A 23,167-nucleotide genomic window follows, 5' to 3' on the forward strand; every position below is an offset into this window, starting at 1 on the left:
GTGTGTGTGTGTGTGTGTCTATGTCTATGTGTGTTAGTACGTGTGCATATTGTGTGTGTGGAGTGTTTTGTATGTGGGTATGTCTGTCTTCTGTGTTTTCAACTTTTTCTTTTTTTTGCAGGTACAACTTTAATTGTTTTCCTTATAGCCAATATGTCTTATGTACAGCTGCTTTGTAACAATGAAAATTGTAAAAAACGCTATATAAATAATGTTGAGTTGAGTTGAGTCACGGAACGGGGAGCAGACGAGGTGCTGGCTGAGTCCCGTGGGAACACAGTCACCTGTGACGCAACATCTGAATCGTCAACCGCCCGTAGTGCAGGAAGGACGTATCCACAACATCTGCCCCAGCGTACTGGAAGCAGACATCGTGTCCGTCCCCCTCCTTGATGAGTGTGTTGCACCCATGAGAACAGTGGGACACGCCACGCTGGAGAAATTTGCTCTTTTAGAGAAAAAAAACTCGAACACTTCTGGAACTGCCGAGACGCCCAGGGGAAGTAGTTGCAGGAAGGGACCATCCGCTGCACCACGTCATAAGATTCCAGCAGTAATTCGGCGTAGAGATTGAAGTCTCAAAGTCGATCAGTGTGAAGGCTCCGAAGAACAAAAGGTGAATGAATGCAGTACGCCATCTCCCTTTTATATCCGGATATCCGGGGGTGGAGTCCGGCATGCAAATTTCATTCGCCAATTTCATTGGCCTTTTCTAAACTAGTCAGAAGTTGATAGGTTCTCAAGAGCGAACCCCATCTGTCGGCTCGACACAACGTCGAGAGACCGATCGAAAGGGAACAAGAAAGCACACGGGTATAAAACATGACATCAGGGACAAGGACTAACGACACCTAACCAGACTAAGACATCACTTGAATTAAATAAAAAATAACTACACTACACTGACAAGACAGGAACTCACGACATATGACACACACAATGAACCAGCACAGGACAGAGAACAAAGGGGCATTAAATAAGTGATCAAATCAACAGGTGTGGGGCATGAACTAATAACGAGCACTAACGAGGAAACAAGAGGGCAGGAACAATGACAAGACCTGGAGAGAGTATGACGAGCCATTAGGGCCAAAATTACCTCCCTCCACATGAAACAAGAGGTTCTGCCACACAATCAAGAAAAGCAAGACAAGATGGGGCAGAACCATTACAAAAATACACATTAAAAACACATTACGTCATTAAACATGACTGTGTCCAGTACCTACAGTGTTTAAAGCTTTGATTGCAGTTGGCACAAACAAGCTCTTAAAGCAGTTAAACTTGCAAAACAAAACGTCTTGGTAACGAATGTAACCTCGGTTCCCTGATGGAGGGAACGAGATGTTGTGTCGAACCGACAGAATGGGGTTTGTCTTGAGAACCTATCATCTTCTGAGTATTTAGAAAAGGCCAATGAAAATTGGCGAATGAAATTTGCATGCCGGGCTCCTCCCCAGATGTCCGGGTATAAGAGGGAAGTCGGCGTGCTCATTCATTCACCTTTGGTCTGAGGAGCCTAAAGCATCCTCCCCCGACCGCTGGGGTGGGCGGCCAGTGTTGTGGCATGAGGGACACAACGTCTCGTTCCCTCCATCAGGGAACCGAGGTTACATCCGTAACCAAGACGTTCCCTTTCTGTCGGTCTCTCGACGTTGTGTCGAACCGACAGAATGGGGTTCCTATGGAAAACGCCACAGCACTGAGCCGCGTCACAATCTCTGCGGAGCGACGTTGACTGGCCTGGGCGAGTCAGACGAACACGCTAGCGCGAGATATGACCTTCCAGTGGAGAGGAAGGGGGACCCAGAGCTTTCCACAAAAAGTTGGGAAGCCCCCTAACGCCGGCCGTCACGGACGGAGGCCTGATTCTCTAAATGGCGAGAAGCCGCCCGGCACCGTACGGGCCACTGGGTAAGCATCATTCCCCCCTGGGGGAAAAACGCTGCAGAGGCCACTACCTACCGTAGGGAGGAATAGTGGAGACACCACATGGTCTCACCATCAGGGGAGAACTCATGGGAAAACGTGCGGACTGAAGGAGTTAACCGCAAGGTGGGAGTCCACCTGGGGAGGTCATGGGTTGCCAAGGTGGGAACCATCATGAGGATACATCAGACGGAACAGCCCACGGAGGGGGGGTTACCACGTCTGGAGCACTAGGTCCGGTTAGAGCTATGTGGAATAACTCAACTGTTCCCCGGCCTAAGGGGGCAGGGCTGCTCTGCCCAGCCTGTCCCCTGGAAGGGTGCTTAGTGATGGATGGAATGCCTATTCTTTACCCGAGGGGAAAGAAGTGAGGCTGGATCGCCACTGCTCCCCCCGAAGGGGGAAGGGCTTCCGCAGGCGTACGCCCAACGGCTGCCGGTCCTACCTGTTGCCCTGCAGGACGCGGGCTGACACCGGTTCAACGCGGAGGTTGTAGAACCTCGCGAAGGTATTGGGCGTAGCCCAACCCGCAGCTCTGCAAATGTCTGCCAGAGAGGCGCCCTGAGCCAGTGCCCACGAGGAGGCGACACCCCGAGTGGAGTGCGCCTTGACTCCTAAGGGGCAGGGGCGATTTTGCGACCGGTATGCCAAGGATATGGCATCCACGATCCAGTGCGCCAGTCTCTGTTTGGAGACAGCTCTCCCCTTCTGCTGACCTCCAAAACAGACAAAGAGCTGCTCAGAGCTTCTGAAGCCCTGCGTGCGGTCCAAGTAGAGGCGCAGTGCGCGTACTGGACACAACACGGAAGGGGTTGGGTCTTCCTCCCCGGTGGGGAGCGCCTGCAAGTTCACCACCTGGTCCCGGAAGGGAGTGGTGGGAACCTTGGGCACGTAGCCGGGCCGTGGTCTCAGGATAACGTGAGAGTCTCCAGGCCCGAATTCTAGGCAACCCGAGGACACAGAGAATGCTTGTAGGTCCCCTACCCTCTTGAAGGAGGCGAGCGCTACCAGGAGGGCCGTCTTTATCGACAGGCGAGAAAGATCGGCCTCTCCTAGGGGCTCGAAGGGGGGCCTCTGGAGGCCCTCCAGGACCACTTCGAGGTCCCAAGAGGGTACGGGGCGCGGGCGAGGCGGATTCAACCGTCTCGCGCCCCTCAGGAACCTGGTGACCAGGTCGTGCTGTCCTAGAGACTTACCAGCAACTGGATCGTGATGTGCGGCTATAGCGGCAACATACACTTTCAGTGTGGAAGGGGAGAGGTTCTTCTCAAGTCTCTCCTGGAGAAAGGACAGTACGTACCTGATCGAGCATCTCTGCGGGTCTTCTCCGTGAGAAGAGCACCAAGACGAGAAGATGCGCCACTTGAAGGCATACAGTCTCCTAGTGGCCGGAGCCCTAGCCTGTATGAGGGTCTCTACCACCGCCGGGGGTAGGTCGCTCAGGATCTCCTCGTCCCGTCCAGGGGCCAGACATGGAGGCTCCAGAGGTCTGGCCTGGGATGCCAAAACGTGCCCTTCCCCTGAGAAAGGAGGTCCTTCCTCAAGGGAATCGGCCAGGGGGGAGTTGTTGTCAGGCTCACCAGCTCTGAGAACCAAGTCCGGTTGGGCCAATAGGGCGCAACTAGTAGCACTTGATGCTCCTCTTCCCTGACCTTGCACAGGGTCTGTGCAATGAGGCTCACTGGGGGGAAGGCGTACTTCCGCTTGTCCCGCGGCCAGCTGTGCGCAAGGGCATCCGTACCGAGGGGACCGTCGGACAGGGAGTACCAAAGCGGACAATGGGTGGAGTCCGGGGAGGCAAACAGGTCCACCTGCGCCCGGCCGAACTGCTCCCATATGAGCTGAACCGCGTGAGGGTGGAGTCGCCACTCTCCGCGAGGTGACCACTGACGAGAGAGCCGGTCTGCTGTCTGGTTCAGGTCACCCGGGATGTGTATGGCTTGCAGGGAGCTGATCACCTGCTGACTCCACAGGAGGAGGCGTCGGGCGAGTCGTGTTAGCTGCCGTGAACGAATGCCACCCTGGTGGTTGATATATGCCACGGCAGCTGTGCTGTCCGACCGGACCAGCACGTGTCTGCCCTGCATGAAGGGTGGGAACCTCTTCAGCGCAAGTAGCACAGCCCACAACTCTAAGCAGTTAATATGCCAACGCAGGCGGGGGCCCGTCCACCGCCCCGCTACTGCGTGTCCGTTGCACACTGCACCCCAGCCCTGAAGAGAGGCATCCGTCATTACCACGTCGTGCCTTGATACCTGCCCTAGGGGGACCCCTCCCGTAGGAAGGCCATAGACAACCAAGGGGTCAGGGTGCGCCGACAGAAGGACGTGATGACCATACGCCTGCTGCCGGTGTGCCACGCTCTCCAAGGAACCCGACTCTGTAGCCAGTGTTGGAGCGGTCGCATGTGCATCAACCCGAGGGGGACCACCCCCGCCGAGGATGCCATGTGCACCAGGAGCCTCTGAAATTGTTTCAGGGAGACCGCCGGCTGCGTGAAATGCTTCAGGCAGCGTAACACTGACCGGGCACGCTCTGTAGTCAGTCGTGCTTTCATGGAGACAGAGTCGAGTTCCATACCGAGAAAGGAGATGCTCTGCACGGGGGAGAGCTTGCTCTTTTCCCAGTTGACCTGTAGCCCCAACCGATCTAGGTGCCGGAGCACCAGGTCCCTGTGTGTACACAACAGATCTCGTGAGTGAGCCCAGACGAGCCAGTCGTCGAGATAGTTGAGTACCCGCACACCTTCTTCCCTGAGGGGAAGAAGGGCGGCCTCCACGACCTTCGTAAAGACACGTGGAGACAGGGACAGACCGAAGGGGAGGACCCTGTACTGATATGCCCGTCCCTCGAACGCGAACCGCAGGAACGGCCGGTGTCGAGGGAGGATCGAGACATGAAAGTACGCATCCTTCAGGTCGATGAACCAGTCCTGACGCCTGACTGACGCCAGGATGCGCTTCTGCGTGACCATCCTGAAAGGCAGCTTGTGTAGGTGCCTGTTCAGAACACGCAGATACAAGATAGGGAGCAACCCACCGCCTTTCTTGGGGACAATGAAGTACGGGCTGTAGAACCCGCTGAACATCTCGGCCGGTGGGACGGGCTCGATCGCTCCCTTCACCAGAAGAGAGACGACCTCCGCCCGAAGTACGGGGGCATCCCTGCCTCTGACTGAGGTAAAAAGGACGCCCCGGAACTTGGGCGGACGTGTAGCGAACTGAATCGCGTAGCCGAGACGGATCGTCTTCCTCAGCCAGCCTGACAGTCTGGGAAGCTGAGACCAGGCTCCCAGAAACTGTGACAGGGGGACTAGAGGTTTGATCTGCTTCATCGTCCCCCCGGAGGGTGGTTCGATGGCTAGCAGTACGGATTCCTTGCCGAGGGAGGACCCCCGGGGAGGAGATCGGCTCTGCTGTTTTTCCTGCCTGGCGATTGTTTGGCTCGATGCACTGTCTGTCTGAGAGTGCTGAAGGCTGGTGTTTATACTCGACATTGCGCTTTGCCGTGACGCAACGTCGAGTTGCCGTCCACCGTCGACCAGAGGGTGGGAATGGCTGTGAAAACCCAGGGAGAGAGGAAACTCTTTTTGTGAGGAAGTGGGCGCTGGCCCCCCAGGGGGGACCAGCTGATGGTGGGACGGGGCAGGAACCGTCCCAATCCGACCCAGCGATGTGGTGGCTGGAATCGGGCCCAGTGGTAGTCTCAATCTCCCTGGGGTCTCTCCGTCAGGGCCGCTTCTGCTTCCGCGACGGCTGCTGACGGGGAGGCGGTTTCCTCTTTGACGTCCTTTTCCGGGAGGCAGCCTGAGAAGCGGGCACTGGAGCCGGATCCGGAGTCGAAGAGGGCCGAGGCTGCCAGGAAGCAGACGCCGCTCAGGATCTCGAAGGCCTGACGGCGGCCGAGTCACGGCGGGGCAGGATGTGCCTGATAGCCTCCATCTGCTTCTTCACCGTTGAGAACTGCTGCGAGAAATCCTCAACGGTGTCACCAAACAGCACTCCCTGCGAGATGGGGGCGTCGAGAAAGCGAACCTTCTTGGCGTCCCGCATCTGCGCAAGGTTGAGCCAGAGGTGCCTCTCTTGGACCACCATGGTGGACATAGCCCGACCCAAGGCCCGTGCCGTCACCTTAGTCGCCCATAGAGCGAGATCGGTGGCGGTACGGAGTTCCTGCATAACCGTTGGGTCGGTCTTACCCTCGTGGAGCTCCATCAACGCCTTGGCCTGGTGGACCTGCAGGATGGCCATGGCGTGGAGGGAGGAGGTGGCCTGACCCGCAGCCGTGTAAGCCTTTGACACTAGCGATGCCGAAAACTTAGACGCCTTGGATGGGAGTCAAGGCCGAGCCCTCCAGGTGGCCGCTGTCTGCGGGCACAGGTGCACCGCGACAGCACGCTCCACCTGGGGGATCTCGACATAGCCCCTGGCCGCCCCACCATTGAGGTAAGTAAGGGCGACTGAGCCTTTCTGATTGGAACGAGCCGTGAGGGGCGCGTTCCAAGTCTTACTAAGCTCCTCATGCACCTCCGGGAAATACGGGACCGGCGCTGGGCGCGGCTTGAAGCCGCACTCAGACCCCAGGTACCACGTATCCAACCGCGAGCGCTGGGGTAAAGGCGGTGCTGTGCACTGCAGCCCAATGCTCGCGGCGGCCCGGAAGAGCATGGTTGACATCTCAACGTCCGCTTCTTCCTGGGCTCGACCCCCCGGGGGAGGGAGCTCCGAGGAATCGTCAGGGTCGGATGCCAAGAGGTCGCCCTCCGATGCTACGATCGACATCTCATCTTCGTCACGCACTTCCGAGTACGTGGCGGAGGAACAAGACGGGGTAGGACCGTCTTTTAAGGAATGGTCAGACGAGCGAGACGGGGCGTGAACGGTCCGTGAGCCTGTGGCTGGCAGTCTAACGTTCACGGTGATCCCCATATCACCCCCGGTGTTAACCAAAATGGGCGGCAGGGCCGTAGTCACTGCCGTCACGGATCGGGTAACAGACGAGGTGGTGGCTTTACCCATACAGAATATAGCCACCCATGACCGCAACGTCTGGATAGGCATCTTCCCGCAGTGCGGGCAAGATGTATCCACGAAGGCTGCCTCAGCGTGCTGGAGACCCAAACACCTGAGACAGACATCGTGTCCATCCCCTTCCTCAATGAGCACGTCGCACCCAAGAGAACAGCGGGACATGCCACGCTGGAGAAATTTGCTCTTTTAGGAAAAAGGAAATATTGCTCAGACACTTCTGGAACTGCCGAGACGCCCAGGGGAAAGTCGCTGCAGGAAGGGACCGTCCGCTGCTAGATTCCAGCAGAATACCAGCGAAGACTGGAAGACCAGCGAAGATCTGGAAGATCAGCGAAGATCTGGAGATGCTCATCAGATGCGTAGGCTCTGAAGAACAAAAGGTGAATGAATGAGCACGCCGGCTTCCCTCTTATACCCGGACATCCGGGGAGGAGCCCGGCATGCAAATTTCATTCGCCAATTTTCATTGGCCTTTTCTAAATACTCAGAAGATGATAGGTTCTCAAGACAAACCCCATTCTGTCGGTTCGACACAACGTCGAGAGCTGAGGTGAGGTTCTAATACCTACGCGCGGAACCGGTGTCAGCCCGCATCCTGGCAAGGTGTGGGACCGGCAGCCGGTAGGGCGTATGCCTGTGGAAGCCCTTCTCCCTCCGGGGGGAGCAGTGGCGATCCAGCCTCACTTCTTTCCCCTCGGGTAAAGAACAGGCATTCCATCCATCACTAAGCACCCTTCCAGGGGACAGGCTGGGCAGAGCAGCCCTGCCCCCTTAGGCCGGGGAACAGTTGAGTAATCTCCCACATAGCTCTAACCGGACCTAGTGCTCCAGACGTGGTATCGGAATTTATCACTTTGGTACATAAAGACAATAAAACGGCTGGCTTGCAGCTGACCAAATCAGTCACCGGGATTGTCCACCCCAGTCCGTGCACGCTGTTATCAAGTCATAAACATTTCAGTCGTTTGTTACTAACATACGGACAATGCATATAAACACAAACAATCATTACTGAGTAGTATAAAGAAGAGGCCATTCACATTTCTTAGTATATCACGCATTTTAGACCGCCACTAGCCGCCATGTTAGCTCCTGAATCTGAATCTTAGTGCAGAACAAAACGTGATTGGCTGAAGTTAGAACGTGCCCTACTGGACAACGAAAGCGGAAGTTACCCGATTGGCTTCCGTAGATAGTGGGCGGAGTCCACCTATTTGTGGATTGTGTGCGCGTTTTGACGTTAGAAATGTTTCAAAATCCACAAATGCACAGAGAGCCATCCACAAATGCGTGCACTGATCCACAAATGCGTGCAGCAATTCACAAATGCACAGAAAGCGATCCACGAATGTGCAGAAAGCGATCCACAAATGTGCAGAAAGTGATCTACAAATAAATGCCATTGAAATAAATTTGTAAATATTTTTTATTTGCAAATCTCATTGTATTTATTTGTGAATACCATTTATTTTTGTGGAACGTCTAACATATATTTATGGTTCGCTTTTTGTGCATATGTGGATTTAAAAATGTTTTTGTGAAACTCTCTATATTTATTTGCGGATCATAGTTTATTTATTCAGAATATTGCAACAATTCTGATCCCATAGTGGAGAGCCCCTCCCTTATATGGGTGTTTCTCCAACTGTGTGCACTTTCGACTCTCCAAAATAAAATAAAAATCAACGCCTCTGAATTTTAATTTTATCATCAGAGTCTGAAATACATATTATAAGGTCAACAAAATTGCATGGAGTCATTAAGATTTTAATCTAGAACATGTTTATTTTTTATATTTGTAATTTAATATACAGGAAACCTTGAAAATGTGCTGCGGTAAAGACATGTTTCGGAAATGAAATTGTTGCTAATATTGCAGCTAATTGGCAGCTAGTAAGGTCTACTACATTAGTTTTTACTCTTAGCGTCCTAATATACATGACTTAAACATTAATATGCATTTATTTTTAAAATGTAGTTCAAAGAACAGAATTACTAAGCTGTATGCAAAGGACACATAATAAATACAGAAAAGATGACATTAACTTATATTTTTGGGATATTGTAAGTAAGGCGGCCTAATCTGTCAGCAATGTGCTCATGTGGGGATTTCTGTTTCCATAGAAACTAGACTTTAATAAAACTTCATTATAAAAGCCTTTTTTCAGGCACATTTACTTCATAAAATTATAAAAAATGATCAGTAAAATATACAAAAACATCTATGATGCCGTAAATTAATATTTAATATACCGTATATTAAACAATTCCATTTGAAATAATGTCAAATTGTAATTCAATTAGCTAATTTTAGACATCTTAATATTGTGACCAGAGTTGTGGGACATGAACAAAAACGATGTTTGGACCTATAAATTCTATATAATTTTATATTAAATCACATTAATCATTAATTATATATTTTTTCAAGGTGTCTGATGACACTGTGAATATGTTTATAATGCATCATATGACAAATTTTGACATAAATGTAAAATTTCACTGCTGGGACTTAAAAGCGCAGTTGCAGAAACACCCATATACAATATCAAATACATAGTGTATTTTTCATTAGTTTTCAGCACAAAATGTGTTTTACTTACATTTAGTGTGTGCACTAGTGCAGAAATAGACTTGATTTGTAAATGAAGGCATGCAAAAAATATGTACCGCAAGCGCACTGCACATGAAGTGAATTAGGCTTTAGACACTTTGCACTTTGATTTGATTGCAGTCCTTTTCTCCATGTCTCTTTTCACATACTGTACTTTTCACAGGCAAATTCAAACCAGTGTACTATTTCTTGGCCATGTTGGTACAAGTTTTAACTTTATAATAGTGAACCCAGTGCTAAATCAATGCTGACAGTGCAAATAGATGACACAATCAGAAGGTGCAACTCATTCAGAGTAAATTTCTGCTTAACTATTTTTTGACAGAAAATCTGAATGTCCTACATAGACTGTTTAACTGTTTCTGATTAGACAGAATTGAGGCAGCCCTTACCTTTAATGCAGATGGGCTGGTTTCCAGTCCAGGTGCCATTAGGCTGACACGTCCTCCATGAACTGCCGCTCAGAATATAAGAGTGGTTACAGAAAAACTCAACTGTTTCTGTAAGGAGTTCAGGTACCAACTCATAGTAACCATGATACAATGTTGCCAGTGGAGGACAATGTCTTCCTTCACTCTCTGAGAGAGAATAAACAGAGTGAGTTAAAGGTATAAGGAAACAATTTAAAGTTATCATAGATAAGTACATCAAAGCTATCAATGTGCTTAAGAAGCCTAAAAAGGGTGTGTACATTAGCTACCAATGTGGACCCTGTCAAATAAGTTATGACTGGGACTTCCTGTGACTCAGCAAAATCACAGGAAGTCCCACTTGCCACCTAATCGACGGGTATCATGTGCTTCTTTTAGACAATACTGTAAAAGGTCAATTTTTAATACTGTAAACAACTTGTGTATGAAACATATACAGATATGTATCCTAGAAGCCCCCCTATATTGATATATTGTACACTTTAGACTGTTTTTGTGAAAAGTGCATTTGTATACAAATGCACTTTTCACAAAAATAAGTCTCTGTTCAAAATTTTCAGCTTAAATCTGCTTTATTTAAACCTTGGGGCTTCGAACACTGCTTCGTCACACCCTCACGTACCACATATTCAAAGCCTGTGCCCCTCGGGGTACGGAAAGTCCCCGAAAAAAATTCCAGAAAAATAAACAGCCCACAACGTCCCCAAAACGGACAATTTAGGGGTGGTCCGGTGCACCCAAAGCGCCCCTAGTGTTGTCCGTTCGGTGCCTCTTGCTGCGAGTTAGGGAAAAAGGTCCCAGTCACCATAAGAGTGCAAGCGAAACGGGCGTACAATTGAGGCATATGAGCCCTTCATGTGACTATTGGTACAATGGAAACTTTTATGAATGGGCTTTTGTCCACGAACTACCTAACTTTCCCTGCAGGAGTAATAGAAGATCTTGACATTACCGCCGAAAATTTGATCTCCACTTTCTCCGAAACACTAGACACAGTTGCTCCTCTGTGCTTAAAGAAGATTAAAGTTAGCAGCCCAACACCGTGGTATAATGAACACACTCAGGCTCTAAAGAGAGCAGCCAGAAAAATGGAGTGCAGCTTTAAGAAAACCAAATTAGAGGTATTTCGTATAGCATGGAAGGATAGTATACGTAAATACTGGAAAGCCCTAAGAACTTCTAGATCCGCCTACTTTTCATCACTAATAGAAGAAAACCAGCACAACCCTAGGTTTTTATTTAACACAGTGGCTAAATTAACACAAAATAAATCATCAGCGACTTCTGATTATGGATATCAGCATAGCAGTGATGAATTTATGAACTACTTCACAAATGAAATTAATGATATTAGAGAATTATATTATATTATAAATTATAACTATGCTACCAGAGGCTAAACTAGGTGATCAAACAACTAACTACAGCTCTGCTAAGGAGCAATTGCAATTATTTTCTACCGTAGATCACAATGAACTGTCTTAAATCATCTAAATCAACAACATGCATGCTAGACCCTAAACCTACAAATCTACGGAAAAAGATGTTCCCAGAAATTATAAATCCTCTTCTTAGCATTATGAACTCATCTCCGACACTAGGATATGTGCCTAAAGCATATAAGGTGGCTGTTATAAGGCCCCTTGTCAAAAAACCCAACTTGACCCTAAAGAACTAGTTAACTACAGGCCTATATTGAATCTACCTTTCATTTCTAAGGTAATTGAAAAAGTAGTTTCAACTCAATTATGTTTCTTCCTCCAAAGGAATGACATAAATGAAGAATCTTATGACGTGATTTTAACAGTTTTGACAGAACATCCTGTTTTTATACATCCAATCAATTTACAGTAGAAAATATGAGCCACACCCACTATGATTCTCATTAAATATTCTGTTTCACTCAGAAATATGTCAGAATACTTATGACAATCCCCACTTACGCTTCAAAGGGACTTTAAACAAAGCATTTTTATAAACATAATTGTTGTAGCAAAGAAAGCCGAAATAATTTAAGCAGATGTTATTGTCTGATTGTCACTAGTGCAAATTAAAAACTAGTAGCATGCTTTACTGATGTCATTGAGTTTTTCATTGGGTTTTTGTTATAACAGTGTGAATGAACTTCAGCTTGAGACCCAGGTTTGACGCAACAATCTCCAGTCCTTATGAAGAGTTTTTTAACACATTATGGACATTAAATACTGGATTTTTTGACACATAGACATCAAGAATCAGTGTATGAACCTCAACAGTGGTGACCATTAAATGAAAAGCTTCTTGCAGCAATGCATTCTTGGAGTCATGGATGAGTTTTGTACTATGATGGTACCCAGAATGCACTGTGTTTATCTAAAATAGTTTGATGATTGTCACCATTGTTGAGATGAATAGGCTGATTCTTGATGCCTGTGTGTGTCTAAATTATGTAATTGTGCATTTTTTAATGTCCATGATGTTAAAAAAATCCTTCAGAATATAATTTAATATCATACTTTAACATCAGTGGGCATCACAAAATCACTTTAAATCAGTGACTAAGCTTTGATATAACCAAGCCAGTAGATGATGACTCTCACGAAAACCCTTTCTTTTTAGCTTTTTCCACTATTAGAGATGAGTTTTCAACATATAGTGACAAAAACTAAAGAAAATCGAAGATTAAAAGCAACGAGTCAAGAGACCAACCAAAGCAAACACGTTGATCAAAATAATTGTGACTCAACAAAACCAATTAACATCTAAACTTGTGTTAATTGTCAATAAGAGCTTTTGTAGGTGGACAACAGAAATAAAGTGATAGTGTTGTAATAAATGAAGTTGGTAATGGTGTTTGTGGTGTTGTTTAATTGTGAGTTTTTACAGAGAAAAAAAGTGGTTGGCTGAAAAAGTCTGTAAAAACGACGGAATTTCACAATTTTTATATTGTTTTTCTGTATGTTTTATGTGAAAAATTACACTTTTAATTTCATGATTTTTTTACATTTATATTTATTCATTTAGCAGACGCTTTTATCCAAAGCGACTTACAAGTAGGAGAGCATATAAACATTTTGTCAACAAGCTAAACAGTACCGTTAGTTTACAAGGCCATGCTACTAGAGGATTAAAGCTGGAGTAAGCAAAGGGGAGAATGAACAACAAGGTTTTTTTTTGACAGACAGACAGAATTATTGGTTAGTCAAATAAATGGCGAACAGGTATGTTTTGAGCGTTTTTTGAAAGTTGTGAAGGATGCTGCAGTTCGAATGGAGGCTGGTAGTTCATTCCACCAAAGGGGAACCGAATAAGTAAAGGATTTTGCACATGATTTGGTGCCTCGCTGTGATGGAACAACCAGGCGTCGCTCATTTTCAGACCAAATATGACGGGAGGGGATGTAGTCCTGGAGCACTGAGTTGAGGTAAATGGGCGAATTTGCCGTTATCGTTCTGAAGGCCAGTGTCAGAGATTTAAACTATGGTAGATTTAAAAATATGCACTTTTTACACAACACAATCTTGAAATCCAAGAATTCTTGTGCAATAACATGTCCAATACTACTATGAGCATTTATTTATTGTGTGCAATAAGAACTCTATTTGCAATATGCACTTTTTATTATACTTATACTTTTATTACTACTAATTATTACTAATACTTAATATATTTTAAAAAGTAGTGAATATTAAGGTTACACTTCATTTTACAGTGCCCATGTTACAGTGTAATTAAACATTTAAGTACTGAGTAATAATAATTAACTACATGTAATTACTATAGGGTCAGGGTTAGGATTAGGGTGTGGTTTAGGGTAGTTAACATGTAATTATGCATAATGTATAGTAAATACTATAGCAAATACATGTAACATGTGTAACAAGGGAACCGTAAAATAAAGTGTTACCAATAATCTAATCTAATTTTCAGTTAGACCAGTGTAAAATGCACATTAAATAAATGACACAGCTGTTTTTTGTAAAATAAATATTATCTGTTAACCCCTTCACTGCTGCCTGCGCTTGGGTTCTTCTGCCAATTCGTGACAGAATACACGGGCCATTACTGAACCCAGCAGGCAGCATGAGCACCGGGCGGTCCCACCTAGCTCGCCTCCTCTGCGGACTTCGCCAGGGGAACGAGAGCGTGGATGAGTACGTGGACAGGTTCCTGGACGTCGCCGAGAATGGCGTCTTCGGGGAGGAGGAGCTCGCGGTGCTATTTAACTCCGGTCTCAGGGACCCACTTTCGCGGGCGGAGATGAGGGCGTTGAGACCGTTGGACTTCGACGCCGTGTGGCTGTCCGCCGCGGAACGATCGGAGTCCACGGCCTCAGCAATTACCAGCTACCCATCTCCGCTGGTCACGATTCCTGAGCTGGTTCCCTGCAGATCGGGGTTGTGGGCACCGCCACTCCATCCTTCCCACTCTCGGCAGCCTCTCCACCATCCACCAGCCTCGTTGGCAAGCGGGGGAGGCGAGCATCCTGGGAGTCCACCTCCGAGGAGTCCCAGCCGGAACCAGCCATGCCTTCTACATCCTTCCTTCAGCCGACCTCCAGGCGGGTGGCTCGGCTGAAGAAGAAGAGGCAGCGGCGGGCAGCGCGGGCTCCTTCCAGTCGGTGTCCAGTCTTGTGTCCAGTCCGTGTCCAGTCCGGTGCAGCCGGCTCCAGTCTGGTGATCCAGCCGGCGTCCAGTCCGGTGATCCAGCCGGCGTCCAGTCCGGTGATCCAGCCGGCGTCCAGTCCGGTAGTCCATGTCCAGCGGTGTCCAGTGCTAGTAGTGTTGCTTTCGTCAACGAAAATTATGACGAAATATGGTCGTCAACGAACCTTTATCACGTGACGAAAACGAGACGAGACGCAACGTAAATGCTGGTCATGTGACGATGACTATAATTAAATGTACAATGCAATATTGTTGACGAATAAAAACGAGACTAAATGTGGTTTACAAAATAAAAACTATGCTAAAATGTCTCTTCATTGTCGTTGACCAAAACGAGACGAGACGAAATGTTATAACGTTATTTCGTCTGATGCGGAATCCTGTTAGTTAAATGTCGTCTGGCTGTTCTGCGTGTCTGAATGAATTATGTGCACAGTTTAACATACAACACGAGTGATGGTCGAGGATTTATCTGCGTCTGCACTGTATGAGGATATGAACACAAGAACTTCATCTCCAAGTTGCTCTGAGTTTATTTTACGAGCGTTTACTGTTTGAGTGAAGCTATCGGCAAACACAAAAACTCAAGCGTCTAACCAAAGACCCGTCAAAATAAAAGTCCCGTTAAATTGAACACTCCGACAAAAAATACTTTAGTGAACTATAATAACTTTAAACCTCTCTAGCTCCAGTGCTATGTGCAAAAAAAGTCTGCATTAATTTACTGCATTCTGTATGCTACTACAGGGCACTGAGGGCACTTACTCTTCTCCTGTTGGTTCTTTGCAATGCTGGCAAATGTAACCTTCCAGTTGACTTGCCAAATCACTTCCATTTGTTTTATTAATAAAGGATATTGGAAGTAAAATCGGTCTGGGTTATGACAAATGCTACACACAGCGAGAAAAAGAAAATTTGTATAGGAAAAAGATGCATCGAGAATTGTTTTATCATCACATTCGCCCTCTGAATCGTAATCGAATCGCATCGTGACGTGCCTAGAGATTCCCACCCCTACCGATGGCCGTAAATTCAAATCAGACGTCTTCCGTGTCTGGAATAAGATAACCTTGTTTGAAATGGGTTTGGCTAAAATAAAATTTTGGTTTCGTCTATACTACTAGGTACTTATACTGACTGGGTTACATAGAATTGCATTACTAAAAAGAGACTAAAATACAATTTTCATTGACTAAAACTAGACTAAAATGTCATCAGTTTTCGTCGACTAAAACTAGACGAAAATAGTCATGGATAATTCTGACTAAAATAAGACTAAAATGCTCAGACTTTTAGTCGACTGAAACTTGACTAGACTAAAAAGTGTATGAACGTGACTAAAACTAATAAAAACTAAAATGACAGCTTGACACAAAGACTAGACTAAAACTAAAATTAAAACAGGCCGCCAAAAACAACACTAGTGTCCAGTCCGGTGCAGCCGGCGTCCAGCCGGATCCAGCTCGCAGTCCGGTGATCCAGCCGTCCAGCCGGTGTCCAGCCGGCGTCCAGTCCGGGATCCAGCCGGCTCAGCGTCCAGTCCGGTGATCCAGCCGGCCTTCCAGCCGGGTCAAGCCCTGTCCAGCCGGCCTTCCAGCCGGCGTCAAGCCCTGTCCAGCCGGCCTTCCAGCCGGCGTCAAGCCCTGTCCAGCCGGCGTCAAGCCCTTCCAGCCGGCCTTCCAGCCGGCGTCAAGCCCTTTCCAGCCGGCCTTCCAGCCGGCGTCAAGCCCTTTCCAGCCGGTCCCTGGGAAACTCCCAGGGCCAAAGACTGTCCCCCCAGGACTTCCCCTAAGTCCCCTAGGACTACGCGCCCTCGAGCGCAGCCGGGGACTAGAACTGTTCCCCCCTTGGACTCTTTTGTTCCCCCCATGAACTCTTGTTTTGCACCACCCCCCCTCCCATGTTTGTTATTCTTGTTGTGTCACCCCAACCCCATGATAATTTTGTCTTGTTTGCCTTTGATTTTGTTTTCCTTGTTCTGTCTTGTCATGTCACTGTCTCAGTCTGCCCTGTCTCGTCCGTCTACCCCTTGGTGAGCACCTGGAGGTGCTCATTAAAGGGGGGGCTTCTGTCATGGCTCTGCTTCATTTAGTCATGTTTTGTAGCAGAGCCATGACAAAGTCTTTGGTTTGGTGTGGAGAGAAACATATTATTGTTCTTTTGACAATAATATGCGTTCTCTCCAGTGTCTCGTCATTGGCCCCGCTCCTCTCGTTTCCTTGTTATCCTTCCCTGAGTGTTTGATTAACCACACCTGCCCCATGTCGTTATCCCTCGTTTGTCTTACCTATACATATACCCTCTTGTTTCTTTGTCCTGTGCCCGTGTATTACATACGTGTAGGTGTATCGTGCTTGTCAGTGTTCCTGTGATCCTGTTTTTTTCTGTTTCAAGTAAGTGTTTGAGTGTAGTTCATGTCAAGTATTGTTTCTAGTTTCTGTTTAGTTAGTTTTTCATCCCTGTTTACCCCTAGTATTTTCTTGTCTTGTTTACACCCCCTCGTGGGTTTTTGTTTTGCGTGTTTTTTGTAAAATAAATATTATCTGTTAACCCCTTCACTGCTGCCTGCGCTTGGGTTCTTCTGCCAATTCGTGACAACAACTGAGTTTGTTTTTTTATTCTGCCCCAAGACACAGTAAGACAGCAATTCATTATAGAGATGTTTACTTACCATTGATTATGAGGTTTTCTGTTCCAGCAAATTCACCTTCAGTCTTGTTTGGTTGAGATTCTTCTTTTGTTTCTTTCAATGAGAATTCTGTTGGCCTCTGTATCGTTGTATGATCTTTTAACTCCTCTGTAGGTTTGACTGTGATTGTTGTTGTTTCGGCTGTTTTGCTCACTGTTGATATTTCTGGGCTTCCAGTAGCAGCTGTCAGGGGAATTGTCTCTAGATTCTCTACTATGTCATTGTTATCGACAGATTGAGTGACATTTGCTGTGTTTATAGTATCTATTTCATACATAATGTTTTCTTTATTATCTTCAGTGAAACTTAATATTGTGTATTTGGGTCCATCAGTTATTTTTTTACTTTTGGACTTAACATTTTCTGTGTGATTGTTGGCTCTCTTACTGTTAATTAACACAATATCTACAAAGTCTATGTCCAAACCTTTTGTTGGACTTTTGTCAACTTTCTCTGAATTTTCTAGATTGTCTTGTGGTTTCATACTATCATGCTTGAATTTGTCAGTTTCTTCTTTTGTAATTGTGTTAATGTTGCTATCAGTGTCCTTATTTTCTTCTTTCTCCTTATTTTTTTCTTTTCCTAATTCCTTTCTCATGACTTTGCCAATGTCTTTGTCCGAATCTAAATATTGTCCAAACTTATCCTTTCCAGACGTAGGTTTTTGTGGTTTAATTTCTTTGTCTATGGCATGCTCGTTTTCTTGCTGGGTTTTGTCATGGGCCTGACCCTTTTCTACTGGTCCCGTGGATTTGTCTTTGCTTGTGTTTTGTTTATTTTCAGGTTCAGAAACAGTGTCCAACTCTGGAAGGAAAAGAAGGAAGGTTAATGTAAAATACATTAAAGGCCTGGTATGCTTAAGTTCAAACTCTGGTGGTAACAGGCAGAGACAAGCTCACCACTTTTTTTTTAAGATTTATTTTTATGGTTTTTGCCTTTAATTCTTTAGTGTAGTGGGAGAAAGAACAGGAAGCAAATTGGGAGATAGAAAGGGGTGGGGTTGGGAAAGGACCTCGAGCCAGGACTTGAACTTGGGTCGCCCGAAGAGCAATGACACTACATGTTGGAGCACTGCCCACAAGGCCATCGGCTCTGACAGCTCACCACTTCTTATAATAAAAGGGTGGTAACATTTTCTAGGAGCCTGTTTTTTAATGCGTTGTAAGTGCATAATCAATGCCTGCATTATAAACCTAGCAACATGTTGTGTCTTCTAGTAAATTATTATAATAACAGTCACAATGCATTATAATACTTACCTCCTGCATCTAATGAGTGGTCTTTTATTGCTGAAAGTAAAGTGATGAATGTCTTCTAATAAACACCCAAAAGGCTACATAATGTGATCATAATATTTATACCTGGTCTTGATCAGCTTTAAGTAAAGTAACAAAGGCTAGGTCTCCTTTTAAACTATCATAAGATATAATGTAGAGGTGAGAGAGGTGAACAATAAATTCACATTGAAATATATTTTATTAAGCAGAACTGCAAAATTTCACCTTTAACCTAAATAAAAATACCAAAAAAGCTGATTTAATAGTTGGCCTTATATTTATGCAATAAAAACAAATAAACTAGAAGTACTCCAAACAATTAAAAAAGATATATAAATAATAATAGAAAAATATAGAAAAAGTGTATATATAAAGCTTAAGTAGTCTAGACAACTAAATATAAAAACAAAATATTATTTAGAACAAAAATATACAATTTACAGCTGAAAGAGAGAGGGAAAAAGAGATAATATAAAAATAAATGTTAGAGTGGAGGAAATTAGAGGAAGTTAAAGTGCAGTGTGTATTGTGCAATGTGATACTGGGTAACAGTATAGTCCCAAAGTGCAGTAAGGGAAAGTCAGACTAGGAAATTTAGACAGTTTAACTGGCACCATGATGCTCGTTTCTCCACCTCCTCAAGATAGCCATCCTCATTGTTGTTTGAGATAAGGCCCATCACTTCCGTAACATCAGCAAACTTAATAATAGAGGTGGAGCTGTGAAAGGACACACAGTCATGTGTAAAGAGGGAGTACAGCAGGGAACTCAGAACACAACCCTGTGGTGCACCTGTACTTTGAGTGATGGTGTTGGAGATTGTCTGCTCAATTCACACTTTCTGCCAGAGAGGAAATCCAGAACCCAGTCATTATAGTCTAGGCTGACTATAGGCTGAACTATAGTCTTTAAACAGCAGCCTTGTGTAGTTACCTAATGTTAAAATGTATTAAAAAAATAACACATTTCCGCTAATATGCTTCCGGCTTTGCTACTGTTTGAACGTATTTACTAGCACTCCGTACTTTGCGCTTCTGCTTTTATGTTTTATCTTATTTAAACACCAGCAGTTCAGTACAGTGCTCAGACTAAACAATTAGGAACTAAAACCAAAGACTCTGGGAAATACTTCAAAACTGTTGGAATGCTCAGCAACCAGGATTTTTTCTAGGATAGTGGTCTACCAGTTTACTGCCGACAATTGTAACTCTTAAGGATAACTCCGCTGCCCACACTCAAACTTGTGTGAAAATGCCTTCTTTTGGATCAACAACCACCTGCTGCTCAAACTGCCACAAACTTCTTCAAAAGATTGCAGTTCTCGAAACAAAGTTACTTTCGATACTGCCGTCTCTGCAGGAACACACAGCTGAGCCTTACCGTGGACCCCCTCAGCATATAACCGGTGAGTTCTGTGAACCCAGTACTTCTCAACAGATTATAGTGAGCTCAGACTGTACAGATGCAAACAAAGGTAACTGAGGACACAAACCATTGGCAGAAACAGGGCGCAAGACCTAAAGGTGCTCATAATATTAGACTGTTATTAATATTATTATTACTACTCCAGATATGGCTAAGACTCGACTAGACAATGTTGGTATTCTACCACCCCCTGTACATCTTGAAAATAGATTTGAGGCACTAATGAATATGGGTGAAGAATCCCCAAATGTGGTCAGGCACAAATCAAAAGTGGACACTGCAGCGGGCAGACGCTCTGTGTCAAACAGGCAACAGCACTCTGCTCAGAATGCAGCCGAGCCCAATACTCTGATAGTGGGGGAGTCTATTATCAGAAACCTTCGTAGCAGGGCTATGCTTACATACTATTTCCCTCAGGCAATGATTGCTGATGTAAGCAACATAAGTCTGTGAATCGGATTGTCTTACCTGTGGGGAAAAATTATATTCGAAGAGCAGTCAAAGCTTCTAAAAAGGGATTTTAATGAACTCTTTGAAATACTTGGAAAACTGAAAGTTCAGTCATTCATCAGTGGACTTCTCCCAGCTCAGGGAACAAATATGTTCTCTCGGCTACTCAGTCTGAACACATGGCTGCAAAAAACCTGCAACATGAGAGGACTGAACTTCATTGACAACTTTAATCTCTTTTGGAGTCAAAAGACAACTTTTTACAACAGATGGCCTCCACCCAAACAACCTTGGTTCAAGAGTGCTAAAGGACAATATCCTCTTCTCCCTCCTCCACCCATCAGCAGAGTGTGCCAGTCCACTCCTGAATGGCACACATACACCTGGCCTCAGTGACCCACCTCAGCAGTCAGATGGACATTTGGATAACACCACTCAGGCCGTACCCTGCCCAGTGACATCACATCAGTTGGACAATGACGAAGACTCAACACCCAAGGACATTTCTGTGGATAACAACCGGGAGAGCCAAAACAACATACTTCAGTCTTCAGAAACACCAGACTCACAGCCCCTCTCACTACACACTCTCTCCCTCTCTCCTACATCATCTCTTTTGAGATTCTCAGAGAAAATGGAGGAACTAGTGTTTGCTGGAACAAAACTTCCCCACTCTATTGTCGTGAGTCCACAAGTTTAACTAAAAAGTGACGGGCCCCACAACCACCAAAGCCTCTGGGTCAACCTAGCCAACCCGTTCCCTCTGAAAGAGCTCTCCGGCCTCTGCCACAAAGCCAGGGATCACACAAACCCCCGTCTGCTGGAGGTGGATTAAACAAGACTGCAAAGAGCACTGGTAACTGATATGAATCTGGTCCCCGCTATTATAACAGCAACCATCTCAAATATTTACAGAACAAGTGGGAACCCAGTGTTCCTTTAGTTTTCCCTATATCTGTCCTGATAAGTAAGCGAAAAACTAAGGCCCTTTCCAGTCGTATGGCAAACCTATCTAATCTACTACCTATTAGACGTCACTCTGAGAATGACAGGGGTAAAAAAAAACAGTTACTATTAAATTATCACTTAAACATTCGTTCACTAAAAAACAAATCCTTGTTGGTCAATGACCTCATCACCAGTAACAAACTGGACTTCATGTTTCTAAATGAAACTTGGTTAGATGATAGTTGTAGTGATACAATCCTCAATGAATCTTCCTCCCCAAACTTTACTTTTATAAATGTTTGCAGAGCTATTAGGAGAGGTGTGTCAGGGTTCTGGTAGACGGAGAGCACACCACAGAGGTAGATAAGAAAAAATGAGTTTATTTCAAAAACAGGAAAATCCAAAAACAGGTGAGTATTTCAAAAACAGGTATATCCAAAAGCAGGTAAGTATTTCCAAAACAGGTATATCCAAAAACAGGTATGTATTTCAAAAAACAGGTATATCCAAAAGCAGGTAAGTATTTCCAAAACAGGTATATCCAAAAGCAGGTAAGTATTTCCAAAACAGGTATATCCAAAAACAGGTATGTATTTCAAAAACAGGTATATCAAAAAAACAGGTAAATATACTTATCGGGGTATAGAATTGCAGTGAAGACAACAAGACTGAACAGGGAAGAACAAAAAGGTGCAAACTTAAATAGAATCCTGATGATGTGATGCAGGTGTGGACTAATCAAAAATGGTGGATGTGCGGAGCATGCTGGGAAACTGAGTTCAGAACTCCGGGGAGAAGGAACGGGTAAAGCGAGCTGACGGTGACGACATAGGGGGCGTGCCCGGTGGTGCTGAAACCGTTACAGTAACCCCCCCTCCATGGTCCGCTCCAGCGGACCTACTAGGATGACGGGGTCGACCTCGAAGTCGAGGACCCGGACGTTCAGGATGGGTTTGGTGGAACTCTCGTAGGAGTGCTTGGTCTAGAATGTCAATCCGTGGTACCCAGGAATGTTCTTCAGGTCCGTAGCCCTCCCAGTTGATCAGGTACTCGAGGTGACCTCCCCGTCTCCTGGAGTCCATGATCTCCTCTACCCTGAAGATCTGTTGGGCGGCGTCCAGAGGTAGTGGAGGAGGAGGCAGATCTGTTGTTACAGCAGGGTCAGTAGAGGAAACAGAAACAGGAGTAATAAAGGGTTTGAGAAGGGAAACGTGAAAGGAGGGGGAGATCCGGTAGTGTTTGGGCAGCTGGAGGCGGAAGGTGACGGGATTGATCTGTCGAGTGATGAGGAATGGTCCGATGTATTTGGGACTCAGCTTCCGGCAGGGTTGTCGCAGGCGTAAGTCCCTTGTGGACAACCAGACCCGTTGCCCTGGAGCATACTGGGGGTTTGGGGATCTTCGGGCATCCGCATGGAGCTTCTGCCTGCGGATAGCCTGCTGGAGGTGGTGGTGAGCTGAGTCCCAGACCCTCTCGCTCTCCAGAAACCAATGATCGACAGCTGGCACCGATAAGGGTTCTCCAGACCAGGGGAACAGGGGAGATTGATATCCTAGGATACACTGAAACGGGGTGAGACCGGTTGAGGTCTGTAGAAGGGAGTTTTGGGCGTACTCCGCCCAGGGTAGGAAACGATGCCAGCTGTGTTGGTGAGTATGGCAGTATGATCTCAGGTACCTCAGATCAAGCTCACCGAGACGTTCAGTATTCCGAAGAAGGCCTTCCAGA

The 23,167-nt window shown here is 46.1% G+C and overlaps 1 protein-coding gene across 7 annotated transcripts in view; it reads right to left on the reverse strand.

The window, feature by feature from the left end:
* pamr1b (peptidase domain containing associated with muscle regeneration 1b) overlaps positions 1-23,167 on the reverse strand; it is a 131,012-nt gene that overhangs the window by 41,560 nt on the left and 66,285 nt on the right. For all 7 annotated transcript variants that reach the window (XM_057330381.1, XM_057330380.1, XM_057330379.1 and 4 more), the window contains 2 exons: positions 17,322-18,143; positions 9,966-10,151 (listed from right to left, as the gene is read on the reverse strand). In XM_057330381.1, coding sequence (XP_057186364.1) covers positions 9,966-10,151; positions 17,322-18,143 — 1,008 coding nt within the window. The remainder of the gene's footprint in view (positions 1-9,965; positions 10,152-17,321; positions 18,144-23,167) is intronic.

This window comes from Triplophysa rosa, linkage group LG3 (assembly GCF_024868665.1).
Source record: "Triplophysa rosa linkage group LG3, Trosa_1v2, whole genome shotgun sequence".
Taxonomy (NCBI): domain Eukaryota; kingdom Metazoa; phylum Chordata; class Actinopteri; order Cypriniformes; family Nemacheilidae; genus Triplophysa; species Triplophysa rosa.